The sequence below is a fragment of the Pristis pectinata genome, chromosome 2 (genome assembly GCF_009764475.1).
Source record: "Pristis pectinata isolate sPriPec2 chromosome 2, sPriPec2.1.pri, whole genome shotgun sequence".
Taxonomy (NCBI): domain Eukaryota; kingdom Metazoa; phylum Chordata; class Chondrichthyes; order Rhinopristiformes; family Pristidae; genus Pristis; species Pristis pectinata.
Genome location: NC_067406.1, coordinates 41,314,416 through 41,332,391, shown reverse-complemented (window position 1 = coordinate 41,332,391; position 17,976 = coordinate 41,314,416). Strand labels below are relative to the sequence as shown.

Genomic DNA, 17,976 nt, shown 5'->3' with positions numbered 1-17,976 from the left:
CGTTGAAAATAATTTTTATCTTTTCTAGATGCTCCACATACTTCATCTGCATATTCTTACTCATCATCGCTTGTTGGACCCTTGGAGCTAGCCAATGCACTTGCAGCTTGCTGCCTGTCTGGGAGACTGAGTTCTGGACATCGTCAGTGGGGCCGCACAGCATCTTGTACAGGTCTTATCTACATCAGAAAGGAACAACCAGCTTAGACCTCAAACTTATGCAGATTTGGTAGGGGATCTTCGGAAATGCCCCACTGTTAAGCTGGAAGCACATGAGAACCGGGTACAGTTCCATTTTTGAATATTTTAATGTGATTTCTACTCCAGATTTACATTATGACACTTAAATTAAAATGCTAAATAGCATAAATGTTGAGGACTGCAGGGTAGTACAGGAAATTGAAAAACTATTTTCACATCGAGTACCTGAATTTGAAGTTTTTATTTGTCATACTTGGAGGTCATAAAAATCAAAGATAAAATTAACAATTCAGTTTATGAAATAGGTTTCTATGAATGCTGAGGAATAGTGTATAAAGTACTCAAGATAACTTAAAAGTGTCTACTGTATTGTGTGCTAAAATGAGAAAAATATTCACTTCCCACCACAATTTTGCCCTGATCATAAATCTGTATCTGAAAATCTGAGTTTTGACCAGTGAATCAAATTTTGAAGTGTGAGTGGCTAGTCAGCTGCAGTTACAGTAACAAAGGATCAGCAATACAAAATGATAAGCTGCAGTGGTCAATGAAAATAAATTTGTTTGCATTTCATTGTGAGGGAATAATTGATGATGAGTAGATGATTTCCGTTTATGTGAGTAGAATAAATAGAAATAGATCACTTTATCTCTCTCCCTCCCTCTCCCTCTCCCTCCCTCTCTCTCTCACGCCCCCCCCCCCCTCTCTCTCTCAGCAATATCTAGATTCATCTTTAGTTTAAACAGTTGGGATAAAACTGAAAAGATAGTTACAGATTGCAAATAAATGCCACCAGACAGCCTGTCTTCCTTTGTCAGGTGTGGCCTAATAAGTAGAATACTCACCTCAGAAATCAGTAGATTGTGGTTTCAGGTTTTGCATTAGAGATTTGCGCATAATAATTGAGGCTGGTACCTACTCAAGTCTGATATCAGTCTCTTAATTAAGACATCAAACATCAGCCCCCTCAGGTGCACATTAAAAGATTCCACAGCATTATCTCTGTGAAGAGTAGGAGAGTTATCCCTGGTGAACTGCCAATAGTTATCCCTCAGTCAGCATCACAAAAACAGGTACTAAGGTCTTATGGCATTTCTGTTTGTGAGAGCTTGTTCTATTTAAACTGACTACCATTTTCTGAGGAAGAGTTCCTGATCTGATTAGCTGGTTACTCCTTCCACAGATGCTGCTTGACTGGCTGATTTCTCGCAACATTTTCTGTTTTTGTTACAGATTCCAGCATTTGCACTTTTATTTGTTTTCCTAGACTACCATTTTTCCTACATTACAAGTTAGCACAATTTTGACATACTTCATTGGCTGTGGAACAGTTTTGGATGAGAGGTGCTGTACATATCCAAGTTTCTGTTCATGTATACATTCAATGCGACAAGTTTATATAGCTAAAACTCAAATGTTGCAGATATAGGAATTTATGTTCTAGGAAAAGTTGGCATCCAATTATAACATTAGGAAATTAAATGATACAGACTGGAAATTTCCAAAATGTAAGATTTTAAGTAGATATGGATTTTACTGTTATATGTAACATGTAAATAAATTTCAAACAGAATTATTTTGTTTAAGATAATCTGCAAATTAATATTATTAAATTGGTTATAAGGTGGAGTGCTTTGGAACAAGATGCTTGTCTGTTTGTACCCATCCTGGTTTACTGAATGATTTCTGTGATGCATGTGGTTTCTGTGAGAAAGCTGAGCTTTATTTTGCACATAAACATTCACATTACAGATAATTTAAAGACAAATGATTGGACCGAAGACTGCATACTTTAGAAGAAGCAAGTTCTCAGCACTTTGCCTCAAAACTTCCATTGATTGTAGTTTTTCATAAGAAATCAAATAAGGGTTTATTCATTTCATACTGAATGCTGCTTAATGTGTTTTGCTTCAAATAAACATGTAGTTAGGCTGTTGCATTATTAATGCTAAATAAGCTGACATTTCATAAGTGAGGAAATATGGCAGAATAGTATTATTTGTGTAGCTTAGGGTAGTAATAATGATTTTGTTTGTGGAATGCTGAAAAAGGTTATAATCTCTAGTTATTTTGATTCAATAACAGGTTACAAGTTCTTCCTGGTCAGTTGCAAAGGGTTTGCTAGCCACAAGTGCCCTGGATAGAACCATTCGCCTGTGGACTTTAACCAAAAACGCAGTTGCATTAATACAGACTGTTTACTTTAAAACTTGGTATGTTTGTGATGTTTAAAAATTTGTCATTTCTTAGTCTTATGATACATACGTCAGAACTATTTTAGAAGATGCAAGTGTGTGAAATCTTCAAGTTAGGCAATTACTATACTTTGCCAAAAAATGAATGTGAAATGGACAGTAGATTTATTAATTTTTTCCAACACGAACGGATACATTTTAGTCCAAGCACCAAGAGTCTTGTTAGAGTACCTAATGCCCCTTCACCACCAACTTCACTTCCCAATAAAGTAAAACTTCCTGAAATGGCAATATATTCACTGTCTTGCTTTCCTCATCTGCATGCTATGGAACTGCTCTTTAATCCACGGGTAATGGTTTGAAGAGTAGTGGTAGAGAAGTTGAGACCTGAGGGAAAATATATTCAAAATTTCAAAGGAGAAAGAGGGGGATACCATGTTTTAACCTCTCTCTACTAAACCTCCTCCCCAAGGGCCTAGTCTGATCTAGCGTAAGATCTCAGTGTCAGTACCCTAGGTCAGCAAGGGGGCCTTTGATATCCCCTTCACGATATCCCATTCACGATATCCCAACACACTTTTAAACTAATGAACATTTAAAGTACTGTATCGACTGTTAATTTGTCCACAGCACACAACAATGAGATGAAATTTTTTTTCAGTGATGCTGATTGAAAGGTAACTAGTGGGCAGGAGGTGGGTGGCTGGGAAAATCTTGTTTAACAATATGTTTAACTCTGAGACTTAAACAGATCTGCTGTGAGTCTACAACTTGCTTTTTAACAGATGGGTTGGGATCTGGCTCCACACAACATCACTGCAGCTCATACGAAGTCCAGTGTTGACATCTTGTTCTGCTAGGCTAGGCTATTAGGTCAGACCTGGTGCAAGATCTGGGACTCCATTTATTTGAATGAGAAATCCTCAGTCTATATAATGGGTCAGGAAAGTGTTTTTTTCTTAAATATTTATTTATGTACTTTTTTTAAAATGTTTACTTCACTTTTAATCATTTTCATGAGGCCCTTAGCCTAGACCTTCTCACTATCAACTGCCAATATAATATACTAGTATCAATAAGCTGCTTAATTATGGCCCCTACATTTAAATTCACATTGTTTGTATCATGAAAATCAAGGTACCTTGTAATGAACCCTAAGGCATTCCAGTCAACAAAATTCCCTTTGCTTTCTGCAACTGAGCTGATTTTTAATTCACTTGGTATTTTTCCTTAGGTCCATGAGCTATTAATGTTTTGATCAATCTATGATTACTTGATAATATCCATGTCTACTACATCAAGTACCCTACCCTCACAGACATTCCTTGCTATATCTATAAAAGTGCAATTGTTAGTCAGTCACAGGTTTCCTTTCACAAATCTCTGTTGATTATCTATCATTACCCTCAGAACTTTTTCCAACAATTTGCCCACTTCTGATATCAGACAAACTGACATTTATTTACTCAGACACACGAGATTCTGCAGATGCTGGAATCTGGAGCAACACCAGCCTCCCCTCCTTGGGGTCTGTCTTTACCTCTCGTTGTCTTGGTGAAGCAGCCAGCGTAATCAAAGACCCCACCCACCCGGGACATTCTCTCTTCTCTCCTCTTCCATCAGGTAGAAGATACAGGACCCTGAAGGCACGTACCACCAGACTTAAGGACAGCTTCTACCCCACTGTGATAAGACTATTGAACGGTTCCCTTATACAATGAGATGGACTATGACCTCATGATCTACCTTGTTGTGACCTCGCACCTCATTGCACTACACTTTCTCTGTGGCTGTGACACTTTACTCTGTACTGCTATTGTTTTACCTGAACTACATCAATGCACTCTGTACTGACTCAGTGTAACTGCACTGTGTAATGAATTGACCTGTATGATCGGTTTGTAAGACAAGCTTTCACTGTACCTTGGTACAAGTAACAATAATAAACCAATACCAAGACACACAAAATTCTGGAGGAACTCAGCAAGTCAGGCAGCATCTATGGAGGGAAATAAATAGTTGACCTTTTGGGTCGAAACCCTTCATCAGGACTCAATTTGGACTCTGTTCAATTTTCACTGTACTCAGGCTGTATTTACTCAGTCCTTTCCTCCCTTTTTAAGTCTCTTCTGCATTTCATATTGTGATTAAACCATTTGCCAATGCAGTACGGTGTAGGTCAAGATTTTACAAATTATGCAAATTTTACAAATAGATGGGGAAGCTTTCAAGTCTCTGGAGTGAAACGAACAAACAACCTGATGAAGGCATGAGAACATGAACAGATGAGCCACAACTAAGATCACCTATGCCAAAATGAGACCATAGAAGCATAAATTATAACATTTGATCATAGAGTCATAAGAATGGAACAGGCCCTTCACCCACCAAGTCTGTGCCAACCATCATCCACCCATTTACACATCCTGTACCAATCCCATTTTTTTTCTTCCCACGTTCCCTTCAACTCTCTCCAGACTCTACTATTGTATTTACCACTTAATCAAATTCCATGTTTTAAACACTCCCCGACGTTAGAAGTCCACAGTAAGGAAGTCTGCAAATGACATGTTTGCAGAAATTTGTAACTCAGGGTTGGTGGGAAGTGCTGCTGGATCGGAGAAATTGGAACAATGATTTCTTTTTACTTTTAATGTGGACAAGGGAACATAGCAATGGAAATAAAAGCAGGAATAGGCCATGTGATGCCTTGTGCCTTCTGTATTGTTCAAGAAGATTCATGGCTGATTCTGTACCTTGTCCATTTTCCCACCATGTTCCCACTGTTTCCCTTGGTATTGAAAACTCTAAACATCTTAGCCTTAAATACACCTGATGACTGAGCAAGCATGGTGCTCTATGGTTGAGAATGCCAGTTTGTATTTAGAAATTCTCCTTTCCTCAGCAACCCCCCCCCCCCCCCAATTAAGATCTGGACCCTGCAACTAAAGGAAACAGCATCTCACCATCAACCATGTCAATCCCCCTCTGAATCCTGTATATATCAAGAAGATCATCATCTAAACATCACAGCAGGTATAACATATAACCATGTGATGTGGGCCAATGTTTTCCTTCCTAGGAATTTAAAAAATGCAGAATATCTTGTTTTAATGTATCTAATATTAACTTGGAGTAAATGAGAATCCTGTAAGGAAAATATGTGTTTTCTAACATAAACTGACTCACTGTTAATATATATTTTTAGGCATGTTCTCCATGAACACTAGCTATATTTGCTTCAACCATCTTCACACTCTATCACAATATAGTGCATTCGCAGATGGCATGAAGATTGGGGGAGTTGTTGACAGAATGGAGGGTAGTCTTGGGCTACAGGATGATAATTGATGTGTTGGTGAAATGGACTGAGAAATGGTGGATGAAGTTTAATTCTGATAAATGTGAGGTGATGCACTTTTGGAGTACTAATGAGGCTAGGACAAACACCATGAATGGTAAGGTCCTAGGGAGTATTGAGGAACAGAGCGACCTTAGCCTGCAAGACCAAAGATCCTTGAAGGTGGCAGTGCAGTTAAATAATATGGTTAAAGAGGCATATGGGATACTGGCCTTCATTAATTGGGGCATTGAATACAAGAGCAAGGAGATAATGCTCCAGCTTTATAAAACATTGCTGCATGCAGTTCTGTTCACCACACTATAGGAATGATGTTGGAAAGAGTGCAGAGGGGATTCACCAGGATTTTGGATGGGATGGGGTGCTTCAGTTATGATGAGAGCCTGGAGAGGTTAGGTCTGTTTTCCCTGGAGGGGAGGAAGTTAACAGGGGAAGTGATTGAGGTATATATAAAAAAAAAGAAACTTACCCCCTTACCAGAGGTGAATAAAACTAAAGGATGTAGATTTAGGGTAAAGGGTCAGAAATTTAGAGGGGATCTGAGGGGACCCTTCTACACCCTGAGAATGGTGAGTACCTGGAATGCACTGTGGGAAAGAGTGGTGGAAGCAGAGTCACTGACAGCATTTAAGGAGTGTCTAGTTGAGCACTTAAATTGCCTAGGCAGAGAAGGTTACAGTCCAAGTGATGGAAGATGAGATTAATATGAATAGGTTCCCACTGGTCAGTGTGGACGTGGTGGGCCAAGTAGCCTGTTTCCATGCTGTATGACTGTATGACACTGCCCCAATCTTCATTTTACCACTGTAAATTATTCTTAAATGTCTAAACCTCTGCTTGCTGTGTTCTCAGCATTTTTGTCAAATGAGATTTGTTTTGGACAAGTTTCTCAGAGAAACAATTGTAATTAGAAATCAAAATACTGCAGATGCTGTAAGTCTGAAGTATTAACAGAATATACCAGGAATACTTCAAAGATCTGGCAGCATAAGAACTGACAAAAAGTCAAAGTCGTGATTTATAATCCCAACCTCGTACGTTTCACTAATGTTTCCTGATCTGCATGATGTTTTGTTCAGTTTTGTTGTCTGAAGAATTCATAAAAAGTTACAAGAGCCATTGACCTTAGTTCAATCCTCTTCTGTGGGCATTGTCTGCCTGGTGTTTGCATGTTCTTGATGTGATTGAATAAGTTTCCTCCAGATGCTCCAATTTCCTCCCATACCTCAAGGGGTTGGTAGGTCATTTAGCCACTGCAAATTGCCCCTAGTGTGACAGAATTGAAGGGAATGAAAGTTGAATAGATTATGGGGAAAATTTGTGCGTGAATGAGATTTCTCTGTGAGAGAGCATAAACTCAAATAAGCCGAACAACCTTCTCCCATGTGTTAAAGAGAGGGTAGGTTTTGATAAGCTTCTCTCCCTAGAAGAGGTATATAACCAGAAGTTTAAGGTGAGGGGTAGGAGATCTAGAAATTTTTTCACCCAGAGGGAAGTTGAAATCTGGAATGCACTTCCTGAGGGAGTGGTGGAGGCATGTACTCTCACAGCATTTAAGAAGTATTTGGATGAGTACTTGAAACATGATATAGAAGGCTACAGGAGTAGTTTAGATAGATACTTGATGGCCAGTGCAGACAAGGTGTCTTGTTTGTCTGGGTCTGTATGACTCTATTACCCTATAACATGCAAAAAAACAAAAATAAGTAGTTTACTATCAGTGATTAAAGCGACAATATTTTTTGCTTATTTTTTTCTGATGCCATTTTGATACTATGTTCAGGTGACTTCCTAAACTAATAAGACTTTTTAGGAGAAGTGGCACTATTTTTTTGATGTCCCAAAATATTTCACAGTGAATTAATGATTTCATAAATAAATAATCATGGCTGACAATTTTCACAAATGATCCCACCAGGAGGGGTGAAATAATTAACCAATTATTGTTGTAGTGCAACAATAATACCCCTGCCATTCTTTACATAGTGCCATGGAAGTTTTTTATGTTTAGGTTCTTTAGACATCTGTTCAATATCTCATCTGAAGGACAGAACGAATCCTTGTCTGAATACTTTCAGTAGTGTACTGAGCTTTCACATTAACTTAAATGTTGAGTGGATCTTGATTCAGGGGGCAAGCGTCAGATGGATGGAATTTAATTCCCCATAAAATATGTGGCTTTGGATCTAATGGATAAAAAGAAGTTAAGAACTTGAACCCACCCTCAGCTCCCCCCCCCCCCCCCCCCCACACCCACAACCACACTCTCTTTTGCTAACTCACTTTAACAGAACCTGGCAATGAGGACAAGGCAATAAACACATTCCCAGGAGACAGAATTTTAAAAAGGCAGCAGACTCAGATTTACTCTCCACTTAACATTTTATCCTGGCTGAACAGGTCTCTAGGACCTGCAGAGACCTGGCAGCTAAACAGAAATGATCACTGATAGATAAAGCAAGTAATCACCTTTCAAGTGTCTTTCCATTTAGTACTCAAGTCTGACTTAACTCAATGAATGCAGTTTAGCTGGATTCCTCTACATACCTATCATTCATTTGACCCCCATCCCCTCTACCATTTCATTCTTCTAATTGCCTTTCTGGTCTTTCCAGTCCCTCCCACCAATCTAGGATGTGGGTCACTTTGAGTTGCAAGCAAGCTTGTATGGTTAAAAACTCATATGGTTAAAAAAAAGAAAATTGGCTGATCCTGTGATATTGTTATGGTGTGCAACTGTTTCTAAAAGCCAAAAAGGCTGTGGGGGCTTGGCCTGAAGTCAAGAGACCAGCCTCAATTCCTCAGTGGCTCATGATGTTATCACAGCAGCTACGTGAATTTAGAAGCCCAGAGGGAGGTATTGAACAGGAGCAACAGAGGCTGTGATGAAAACCCAAGATGAAAACTTGATGCCCCATAATGTCAACCTATCTCATTGCCAGATTAGGGCCTGATTTGTCCTAGAATCAGGGATCAGAAGACCTGGCTAGGCCTGGGGCCAGGAACCTAGGGACTAGTCTGGGCCCGGCACTAGGAATCAATTTCCTTACCTTGGTGAGTGCGAAATTTTTGCCATCTTGGAGGAAGGTGTGAAAAGCTTGCTTTTTAAATGCTGTAAAATGTTACCTTGAGAGCTTTCCTCTGAATGAAAAATACACTTTGAAGACTGCTCTCTTTTCAAAAAATGGCCAAATTTCAGGAACTTGCAATTGGTATATTCTGTATTATATTTCCTTTTCCTCTTTCACATTAAGATATTTCACACAACTCAATGGAGGACATTTTGTCCCACAGCCTGTGCTCCTCCCAGGATCTTCTGTGCCTCAGAAGGACTTCTTATGGCCCTTGGTCTGTGATCCCAGGCCCACAAGCCCAACCCATAATCTCACCATTACTGTTGTAATACAGTGCAATGTTAGTTAAGCCCAGTTCCACCTAACTCTTGATGTTTCATCCCTCCAATCAATCCACTATTCTCAGCCAACGATTCTACTGTCCCTCCACTCCACTCCCCAAGTGGTCATACCACGAGCCCACGTGATCAACACCTTTTAATCTAAGAACGGGAGGCATCATTTTAATCATTTCTTCCTATTAACTTTATAAAGGCCTGAGGAGATTCATTCTTATGGCATTTTCCAATGGTCCATAATCCTTCCCAGAATCATACAGACCATTTAGTTTTGTTTATATATTAAGGTGAGAGCTATCTTTTTTTTTGATAATATGAATCTTTTTCCTGTTCCTTGTATGTTTGTGCCAGTGAGGACTCAGAGGAAAGGCCTTGTAGCCCTACAGGTGACTTCAATTTGTCTCCAGTATACTGGAGTGCAAGTGGCAGATTCTTAGCAGCTTCACAAGATAAAATCATCAATGTATATCAAGTTGATGGTAAGCAAATTAATCCCTTGTATACTCTGCAAACTTATTCTCCTTTTGTCGCATCAATTTCATATTGTTGATGCAGTATTTTTGTCAAAATGTCAAAAGCCTAAATCAATTACAAAATTTTACATTTTACAGTATAGGAATAATCCATTCAGCATAATAGGTCCATGCGGGTGTATACACAGGAATCTCCTCTCACTTTCCCTTTTCTAAGCACATCTGCATATCCTGCTCGTTCATTTCCCCTTTGTGCTTCACTAGCTTCAAATTAAATTCATAATTTCTATACCCTTCAGCCACCCTTTACAGAAGCGAATTTCATGATCTAGCCAGTTTCTTGGTTAATAAAAACTTCCTCAGAATTTTCTTCTGGATTTGTGGATCAATGTCTCGACCAGTGTTAACGGTTCTGGTTTTAGTTTCACTCAAAGGAAGTATCTTCTCTACAATTTTCTTCCATAGTTTTAAAGGTATCTATCCTGTCACTCCTCAGCCTTCCTTCATACTGTTCAGTCTTCCTGACAAATACAACATGGGGAAAAAAGATTTTGACCATCTACCCTATTTATGCTGCTTATGATTTTATAAAACTCTGATTAGGTCACCCCTCAATCTCCTTCACTCGAGGGAAACAAGCCCAGCCTATGCAATCTCTCCCCATAAATAAAATCCTCTAGTCCAGGCAACATCCTGGTGACTCTCCTCTGCATTCTCTCCAGCACACCCACATCCGTCCTATAATGTGGTGACCAGAATTGCACACAACATTCCAAGTGAGGTTTAACCAGTGTTTTGTAAAGTTGAAGCATAACATCCCGAGTCTTATATTCTGTGCTCTGACCTATGAAGGCAAGCATGCCATATGCCTTTGTCATCACCGTACCTACCTGTGTTGCCACTTTCATGGAACTCTGAACTTGGACCCTCTCTTTGTTCATCAACATTCCTTAGTGCTCTATCATTTACTGTATATGTCCTACCCCTGTTTAACTTCTCAAAATGCATCACCAATGCATCAAAGTGTCTTTCACACAGAGAGTGGTTGATCTCTGGAACTTGTTTCCAGAAAAGGTGGTGGAATTATGTTTAAGGGGCATTTATACACAAGAGTTAAATAGGCAAGGCATAGATGGATACTGTTGTAATGAGGGCAAATAGCATTAATGTTGATGGGCAAAAAGGTCCATTTTTGTGCTATATGTGGAAATGAGTGGAAAATAGAATTTGATTTTTAAAAAAAACAAACTTTTTACATTTTAGAAATTACTAGAGCATGCATTCAAAAATTGGATACAGGCTACTTCCCCATCAATCATAGTTGCTTTTCTGTTATAGTCTACTTAATTATAAGTACGAGCTTTGTGTCAGGGGTTTATTTCAAATAAGTTGTATTGAATAGTATCAATAAGCTTGCAAGCTGAAATAATCATTACACAGATGGCCAAGTTTAATGCTGCATTGGTATTTCCAAATAGCTTTAATGTTTGACAAGAAGCCTTAAGAGTTGGGAGAAAGTAAATGAAAATCAAAAAAACTGCAGATGCTGGAAATCTGAAACAAAAACAGAAAATGTTGGAAGTTCTCAGCAGGCTAGGCAGCATCCTTAGAAAGAGAAATAGTTGCAGTTTCAGGCCTGGGACCCTTCCTCAGAAGATAATTGTTCTTTTTAGTAAAACTGGCTGGTCATGTCAAAAAGATGTATTCCTGTACATTTGGAAGCAATGCATGAGTATTGCTCATAAAGAATCGTAGAAGATATTACCTCCTACTGCCTCTACCTTTAAACAGTACGCATTCATTACCTACCCAATTACCTGCTCTTACATGCCTGTCTGCATCAGTTCATTTATTCTCTGCGATTTTCAATTTGATTATGTTGTTTTCTGTGTCTTTTTCTCATTATTCCTTCATGTATTTGTACCGTTCTATATCTGCCTTTATCCACTTTCTTCCTGTATACCTCTGCCTCTCCTGTATACTTTGCTGCTCCAGAAGTTGACTTTTTGTTATATTTCTTTCAAAGGGAATGACATCCATATGAAAATTCAGCCTTCCTGGGTAACTGCTTTGACATGGGCAGACATCCAAGCACCATTCTTAAATAAAGACAATAACAAACAAGCTGAAGTTCTATTAGTAGGACGACTGGATGGATCAGTTGGCTGCATCGAAGCTACAGAGAATATTGTTTCTGACACGATTGACCTAGTGCATTGCCAGAGAAAAGATGGTATGTTTTAAATGATGCCAACATCATTTGATCCTTGAAAACGTTGTTGCACTGTAGCAGATGTGGTGAATCCATTTGCAATTGTAATCAAATAGTTTGTGATGTAATTTTTGGGAGTGCATTTATTTTGGGTCTTTCTTCATAAAGCTGCACCAACTTAGCTTTGGCCTTTTAGTTGGGTCAAACAATCATTGTTTAACATGGAACTGATGTTAATCCTAACATTTGCCACCTCTCCAAGAGTTTGCTAAAAATAGAGCAAAAGAGGAGGTAATAGGTATTGAACAGAATAAAATAAACAGTAAAATGGAGGTACTTAAGATATCGGTAGTCCTTAATAAAGTAGAAATTTCTCCCTTTCTAAAAAGGGGGCATCGCAGATTACTGAGAGTAGACATTGCAGAGACTTTGGCCACATTTTGTTAATTATCTTTAGATAGAGGGATGATATCAAAGGTCCAAAGATTGCAAATGTTAGATGCTTATTTTAGAACATTTCATAAGCATGGCAACTGAAAGCCAGTCAACCTGAGATCAGTGGTGAGAAGACTTTGAGACAATAATCCGAGACAAAACTAATCAGCATTTGGAAAAATATAAGATAATAAAAGAAGATTGGCCTGGATTTGTCAAAAGAAAATTGAGCTTGACTAACTTGATGGATTTCAGTTGATGAGGGTACTATGGTTGATGCATGTATGGACTTTCAGAATGAGTCTGATTAAGTCATATATTGTAGTCTTGTTAATGTTAATGCCGACACAAGAGATTCTGCAGATGCTGGACTCTGGAGCAACACACACAAAATGCTGGAGGAACTGAGCAGGTCAGGCAGCACCTATGGAGAGGAATAAACAGTCGATGTCATTGGATTAAAGGACTGCAGTTGAGGGAGTATGTAAGGACAGAAAGCAGAGTGGACAGTTGCTTTTCAGACTGGAAGGAAGCAAGTAGCAGTTCAATTCTGGGCACTACACTTTATGAAGAATACAAAAGAGATTTTGAACAATGATACCAGGACTGAAATATTTCTGTTAAGTGGAGAAACATATGTTATTCTCCTTAAAACAGAGGAGATTTGATAGTGATGTTCAAAATTATGAATGACTGTTATAGAACAAGTAAAGAGAAACTATCTCTAACAGGGGAACTGTCAATAACCAATGGGCACAGATTTGCAGAGTCCCTGAAGCAGGCCAATTGTCCATCCTGTCAACTATGCATTGATTTGCATTCCAAAATGGGGAGAAGACACTAGTATTTCCAGATACTATTTTCAATGGCCTGGGTTTTATTTTTAAGGCCGGTGACAAAGTGACGGTATTTGTCACTGGCCTGAAAGACACTTTCGCATTAAGTTTTGGTGATCACTCTAATGTGATATTTCACCTTTTCCAATGTTGGCTGCTGTCAGCTTTAGGAGCTTTGTAGTATTCATCAATCGTGATGTCATCAAACAATCAGCCAATTGTATTGAAGAATTCTCAGAAGTAAAAAAATAGTTTCTATTTTGAATCATTTTAGGGAGTATGAAATACAACTTGCAATATACATGCTTAACATGGAAGCTAAAGTATCATAAACTTTCAACAAAATATATATTTCTTTTAGGAAGGGAGAATGTTGAAATGGTTATCCAAGGGAATGTCAATAATGTTACATTTCCTGTTTAGAGCTAGAAGGTTGCTAATCAGGCCATTAAAGACTCATAGTTCATACTACAAAGTGAAATATTCTTGGATATTTTAAGTTCTCAACAGAGCACTGATTTTTTAATGATTACTTTGGGAAAGATTACAACACAGCACAGCCCGAGGTAGAACAAGGTATCGCTGTTTGCAAATTCTGGATTTTCACTTTTAACCTCACATATAGACTCCAGAAGTTACTTTTGGTATTGCAACATAGTAACAATAAAAATTTCTTTCATCAATACTAGTATTTTGGTCTTATGCGTTACATGGCTTGATAATTTTAAGTGTCACTTTTTAAAATTTATTTATTCATTTTTTGGCACCTGGGCATTACAGTGTTTGTGCCCATTGCCTTTGAGAAGGTGGTGTGAGTTGCTGTCTTGAACTACTACATGAGAAGGTATTCCCACTGTAGTGTCGGATAGGGAGTTCCAGGGTTTGGAGCCAGTATCAGTGAAGTCCTGGTAATATATTTACAAGTCAGAATGGTGTTTAACTTGGAGGGGAATTTGGGAATATCATGCATTTTGTGGCTTGATCTTTAAATAATTCAAGATCTTGCACTCGTACCATAACAATGGCATAGATTTTAGTTATTTATTGGCTAATTATGACAAGCTTTACATGTGTATTACTGTATTTCCAAGTATTTACATTCCCCTCCCAAACTAATTAATGATGCATACATGCATTGTACTTTTGGTGTTATAACCCATAATCAATATATTTTTTAATTGTTATTCAGTTGCTGTTCAGTGCATTGCCTGGTACAGTGAAGGTAAACCAATTGCAGTTGGGTACTCTGATGGGAAAATTTTACTTGGAACAAGGGAACCTCATAATGTGGAAGAACCAGTGATACTAGATTCATTTCAGGTAAATCATAGTTTTCTTTGCCCCTTTTCCATCCCAGAATTAAACAATGCCTCTTTTTCCAAAAGTGCCACACTGCCAAAATTAATAACAAAAAACACTGGGAGGATCAGCATATCAGACACCATATGTGGATTCTGAAGCCAAAGTAACAGTATAGGTCAATGACTTCTCTTCAGAATTGGCTACTTTCTGTGTTGGAAAAGAAAGCAGAAAATGATGAATATGATGAGTGAAGTATCTGCAGAACCAGAGTAACTGAGAGATATAACAGATTGTGTGGTTGAATTTTAAAAAGTAAGATCTCTAAGTCTTAGGCTTTTCTATGTTCCAGATCTAGTTTGGTGTATAATGTTGGATTTGTCTTTTTCTTATTTCTGGTGAAGGAAAGTGTAACAAGCCTGAAATGGGATCCAACTGGTCATCTACTCCTTGCAGTTTCCAAGCAAGAGATGGTGAAAGTATGGGGAAGAATAGGAAGTATCTGGCTTGCAGTTCAAACTCTTTTTCACTCAGCGTTGGTCAATACTTCAGCATGGTGTCCACTTCCAGGGAAAGGTCTGGATCCAAGACTAATGCTTGCAGTGTAAGTATCAAAGGAAACTAAAATATGTTTAATGTGCCATTTCTGTTTTTTAAACAAAAACATACAATTTTACCAAGAAATGTAATGGGGAATTCAAAGAAAACTTCTTTCCCCTAAGAATGATGTACCCTTGGAATTTGCTACCATACTTGAAGTGAATACATTTAGGCGTGGCTCAGCAGACACATGAGGCTGAATTGTCCGTTTCTGTGTTATATATCTGATGTTATCCTAATGTAAGGAAAACCATATCTTAAAACTAAAACCTATTGCTCTTTTGGCCAGTAGACTCCAGAGCAGCACCCAAAAACTATCACATGTTTTTACAATTTTGGAATTGACAATTTCTGTTCCCCAGGGATCAAAACTTAATCATATATATATTTCATTAGTAAGTTGTAAGATCTAGAAATATATCCAAATTTACAAAAAGTCATGTAGATTGGAGCAGAAAGTTGGTAAGTGACAGTCTAAGTGGATGAAACTACAAAATATAGGAGTTCAACACTGGGTTTAAGTATAAGATTATCCACTTTTGATCAGAGAAAGACAAATTCAGCATACTTCCTTAATAGAGAAAAAAGAAGAATTATAGAACAACAAAGGGTGTTAAGTATCTGGGTATATAAATCATTAAATGTTAGCACGAGTGTAGAGAAAATAAATCGTACACTAATGGAATGGAATATTGGCCTTGAATACTGCAGTACCAAATCTGCAAAGTCATTAGACTAGCATTCTGTACCATTCATTCAGTGACATGAATTGAAATCCCACCATGACAGTTGGAGAATTTAAGATAAAATAAGATATCTTTATTAATCACATGTACATCAAAACACGCAGTGAAATGCATCTTTTGCATAGAGTGTTCTGGGAGCAGCGCGCAAGTGTCGCCACACCTCTGGTGCCAACATAGCATGCCCACAGCTTCCTAACCCATACATCTTTGGAATTTGGGAGGAAACCAGAGCACCCGGAGGAAACCCATGCGGACACATGGGGAGAACATACAAACTCCTTACAGACAGCAGCTGGAATTGAACCTGGGTTGCTGGCACTGTAATAGTGTTATGTTAACCGCTACACAAATTTAAGTAATTGAATAAATCTAGGAATTAAATCATTAGTCTCAGAAAGGGTAACCAGAAAACTGACAGACTGTTGTTGAAACCCATCTGGTTCACTAATATCCTTCAGGGAAGGAAAACTGCCATCCATACCCTTTTGGCCTATATATGACTCCAAACGCATCAATGTGATTGACACTGAACTGCCTCCTCAGTTCAGGGGCAGTTTGGAATGGAGAATAAACTACTGGAATTCCCCAATGATATTTGCATCATATCAAACAGTGATTAAAAGAAAATCGCAAGGTCATTGGATTACAAAGAGGAAGAAGTAATGCTTCATTTGATCAGAGTTTTGGTCTTGTGGGGACATCTAATAAAAAAGAATAATCTTAAAATTAGAACTAGGGCATTTGAAAATCATGTAAAGAGTGGTGGTAACCTGAAATCCTTTTGTCCACTGAAATGCTGTGGATGCCACATTAGTTACAATTCTCAAAACTGAGGTTAACCGGATTTTTGCTGACCTAAATGCCTCGAGGATTATGGAGGAACAGCTGGAAAATGGAAATCAATCATAATTTGATAGGTGGAATACAATGACTGTGCTAAGTGGCCTACTTCCATTCCTGTGGTCTGAATACAAGGCTGCTATTTAGTGATTGACTGTTAACTACTGTCTGAAGTGGCCTGATGTGCCACTCACTTGCAGCAATAATTAAATAGCTTTGTGGAAGCATCCATGCTATGTCCAGCAGTTCAAGAAGCCCTGAAACAATCACCTCAGAGCAATCCTAGTAAATACATGGATGTCTTGCCAGTGATGCTCGTATTCTGAGAATTACTACGTGAAGTAAGCTTATGAAAATATAAATTAAATTCTCATCGTGTTAATGTAATTTCCTGCTTCGCAATCCACACTGAAACAGGAACAGACCTTTCTGTAAAAAAAAAGGCTACTAAAAAGTTAAAGGATGGTATTAGATTTTGTCTGTTGTCCCAGATCTCTAACATGATCACAAATCTATCCCAACATTTAAAAACCTACAATCCAAGCTCCAGGGAAATCCACTACAAAGTAATGCTTTTGTTTGTTTGATCAGAACCTCTTACTCATTTCCCTGCCCTTTGAAGTAAGTCTCTTCACTTGCCTAACTCCAAAGAGTTTTCAGCGCAGGTTGACACGCCAAAGGCTGAGTTTCCCCAAAATCGCACAAGGAATACTGCTAGACTTTAACCACCATAAACAACACAGTACTCAGACACAGCACTTGTCCAGCAGCCCTGTCCCACACAGTATGATTTGAAGTTATTTGGAACCAAGTAGGAATTACTCCAGTGCACAATCTATTGACTGTACTGTAGCTCCATCTTCAACACCATAAACCCAAACAAACCCATCTCTAGACTTCTGGATCTAGGACTCTACATTCCCCTCTGCAACTGGATCCTTGACTTCTGAATCAGCAGACCACAATCAGTAAAAATAGGCAACAACACCTCCTCCACGATCACCCTCAACACCAATGCCCTGCAAGGCTGCATCCTCAACCCCTTACTATACTCCCTTTACACTCACAACTGTGTAGCCAAATTCTGCTCTAACTGCATTTATAAGTTTGCAGATGACACCACCGTAGTGGGCAAAATTTCAACCAACAACAGGACAGAGTATAGGAAGGGGATAGAGAGTCTAATGGCATGGTGTCAAGACAACAACCTTTCCCTCAATGTTAGCAAAATGAAGGAGCTGGTCATTGACTTCAGGAATCAGAATCAGGTTTATTATCACTATTTTGTATGACATGAAATTTGTTGTTTTGTGGCAGCAGTACAGTACAAAGACATAAAATTACCATAACTTACAAAAATAAATAA

At 38.4% G+C, this 17,976-nt stretch overlaps 1 protein-coding gene across 1 annotated transcript in view; it reads left to right on the top strand.

The window, feature by feature from the left end:
* Positions 1-17,976, top strand: part of LOC127580693 (probable E3 ubiquitin-protein ligase HERC1) — a 216,980-nt gene that overhangs the window by 144,781 nt on the left and 54,223 nt on the right. Inside the window, 7 exon segments of the mRNA XM_052034452.1 lie at positions 29-150; positions 152-283; positions 2,287-2,414; positions 9,521-9,648; positions 11,669-11,875; positions 14,315-14,445; positions 14,829-15,028. Coding sequence (XP_051890412.1) covers positions 29-150; positions 152-283; positions 2,287-2,414; positions 9,521-9,648; positions 11,669-11,875; positions 14,315-14,445; positions 14,829-15,028 — 1,048 coding nt within the window.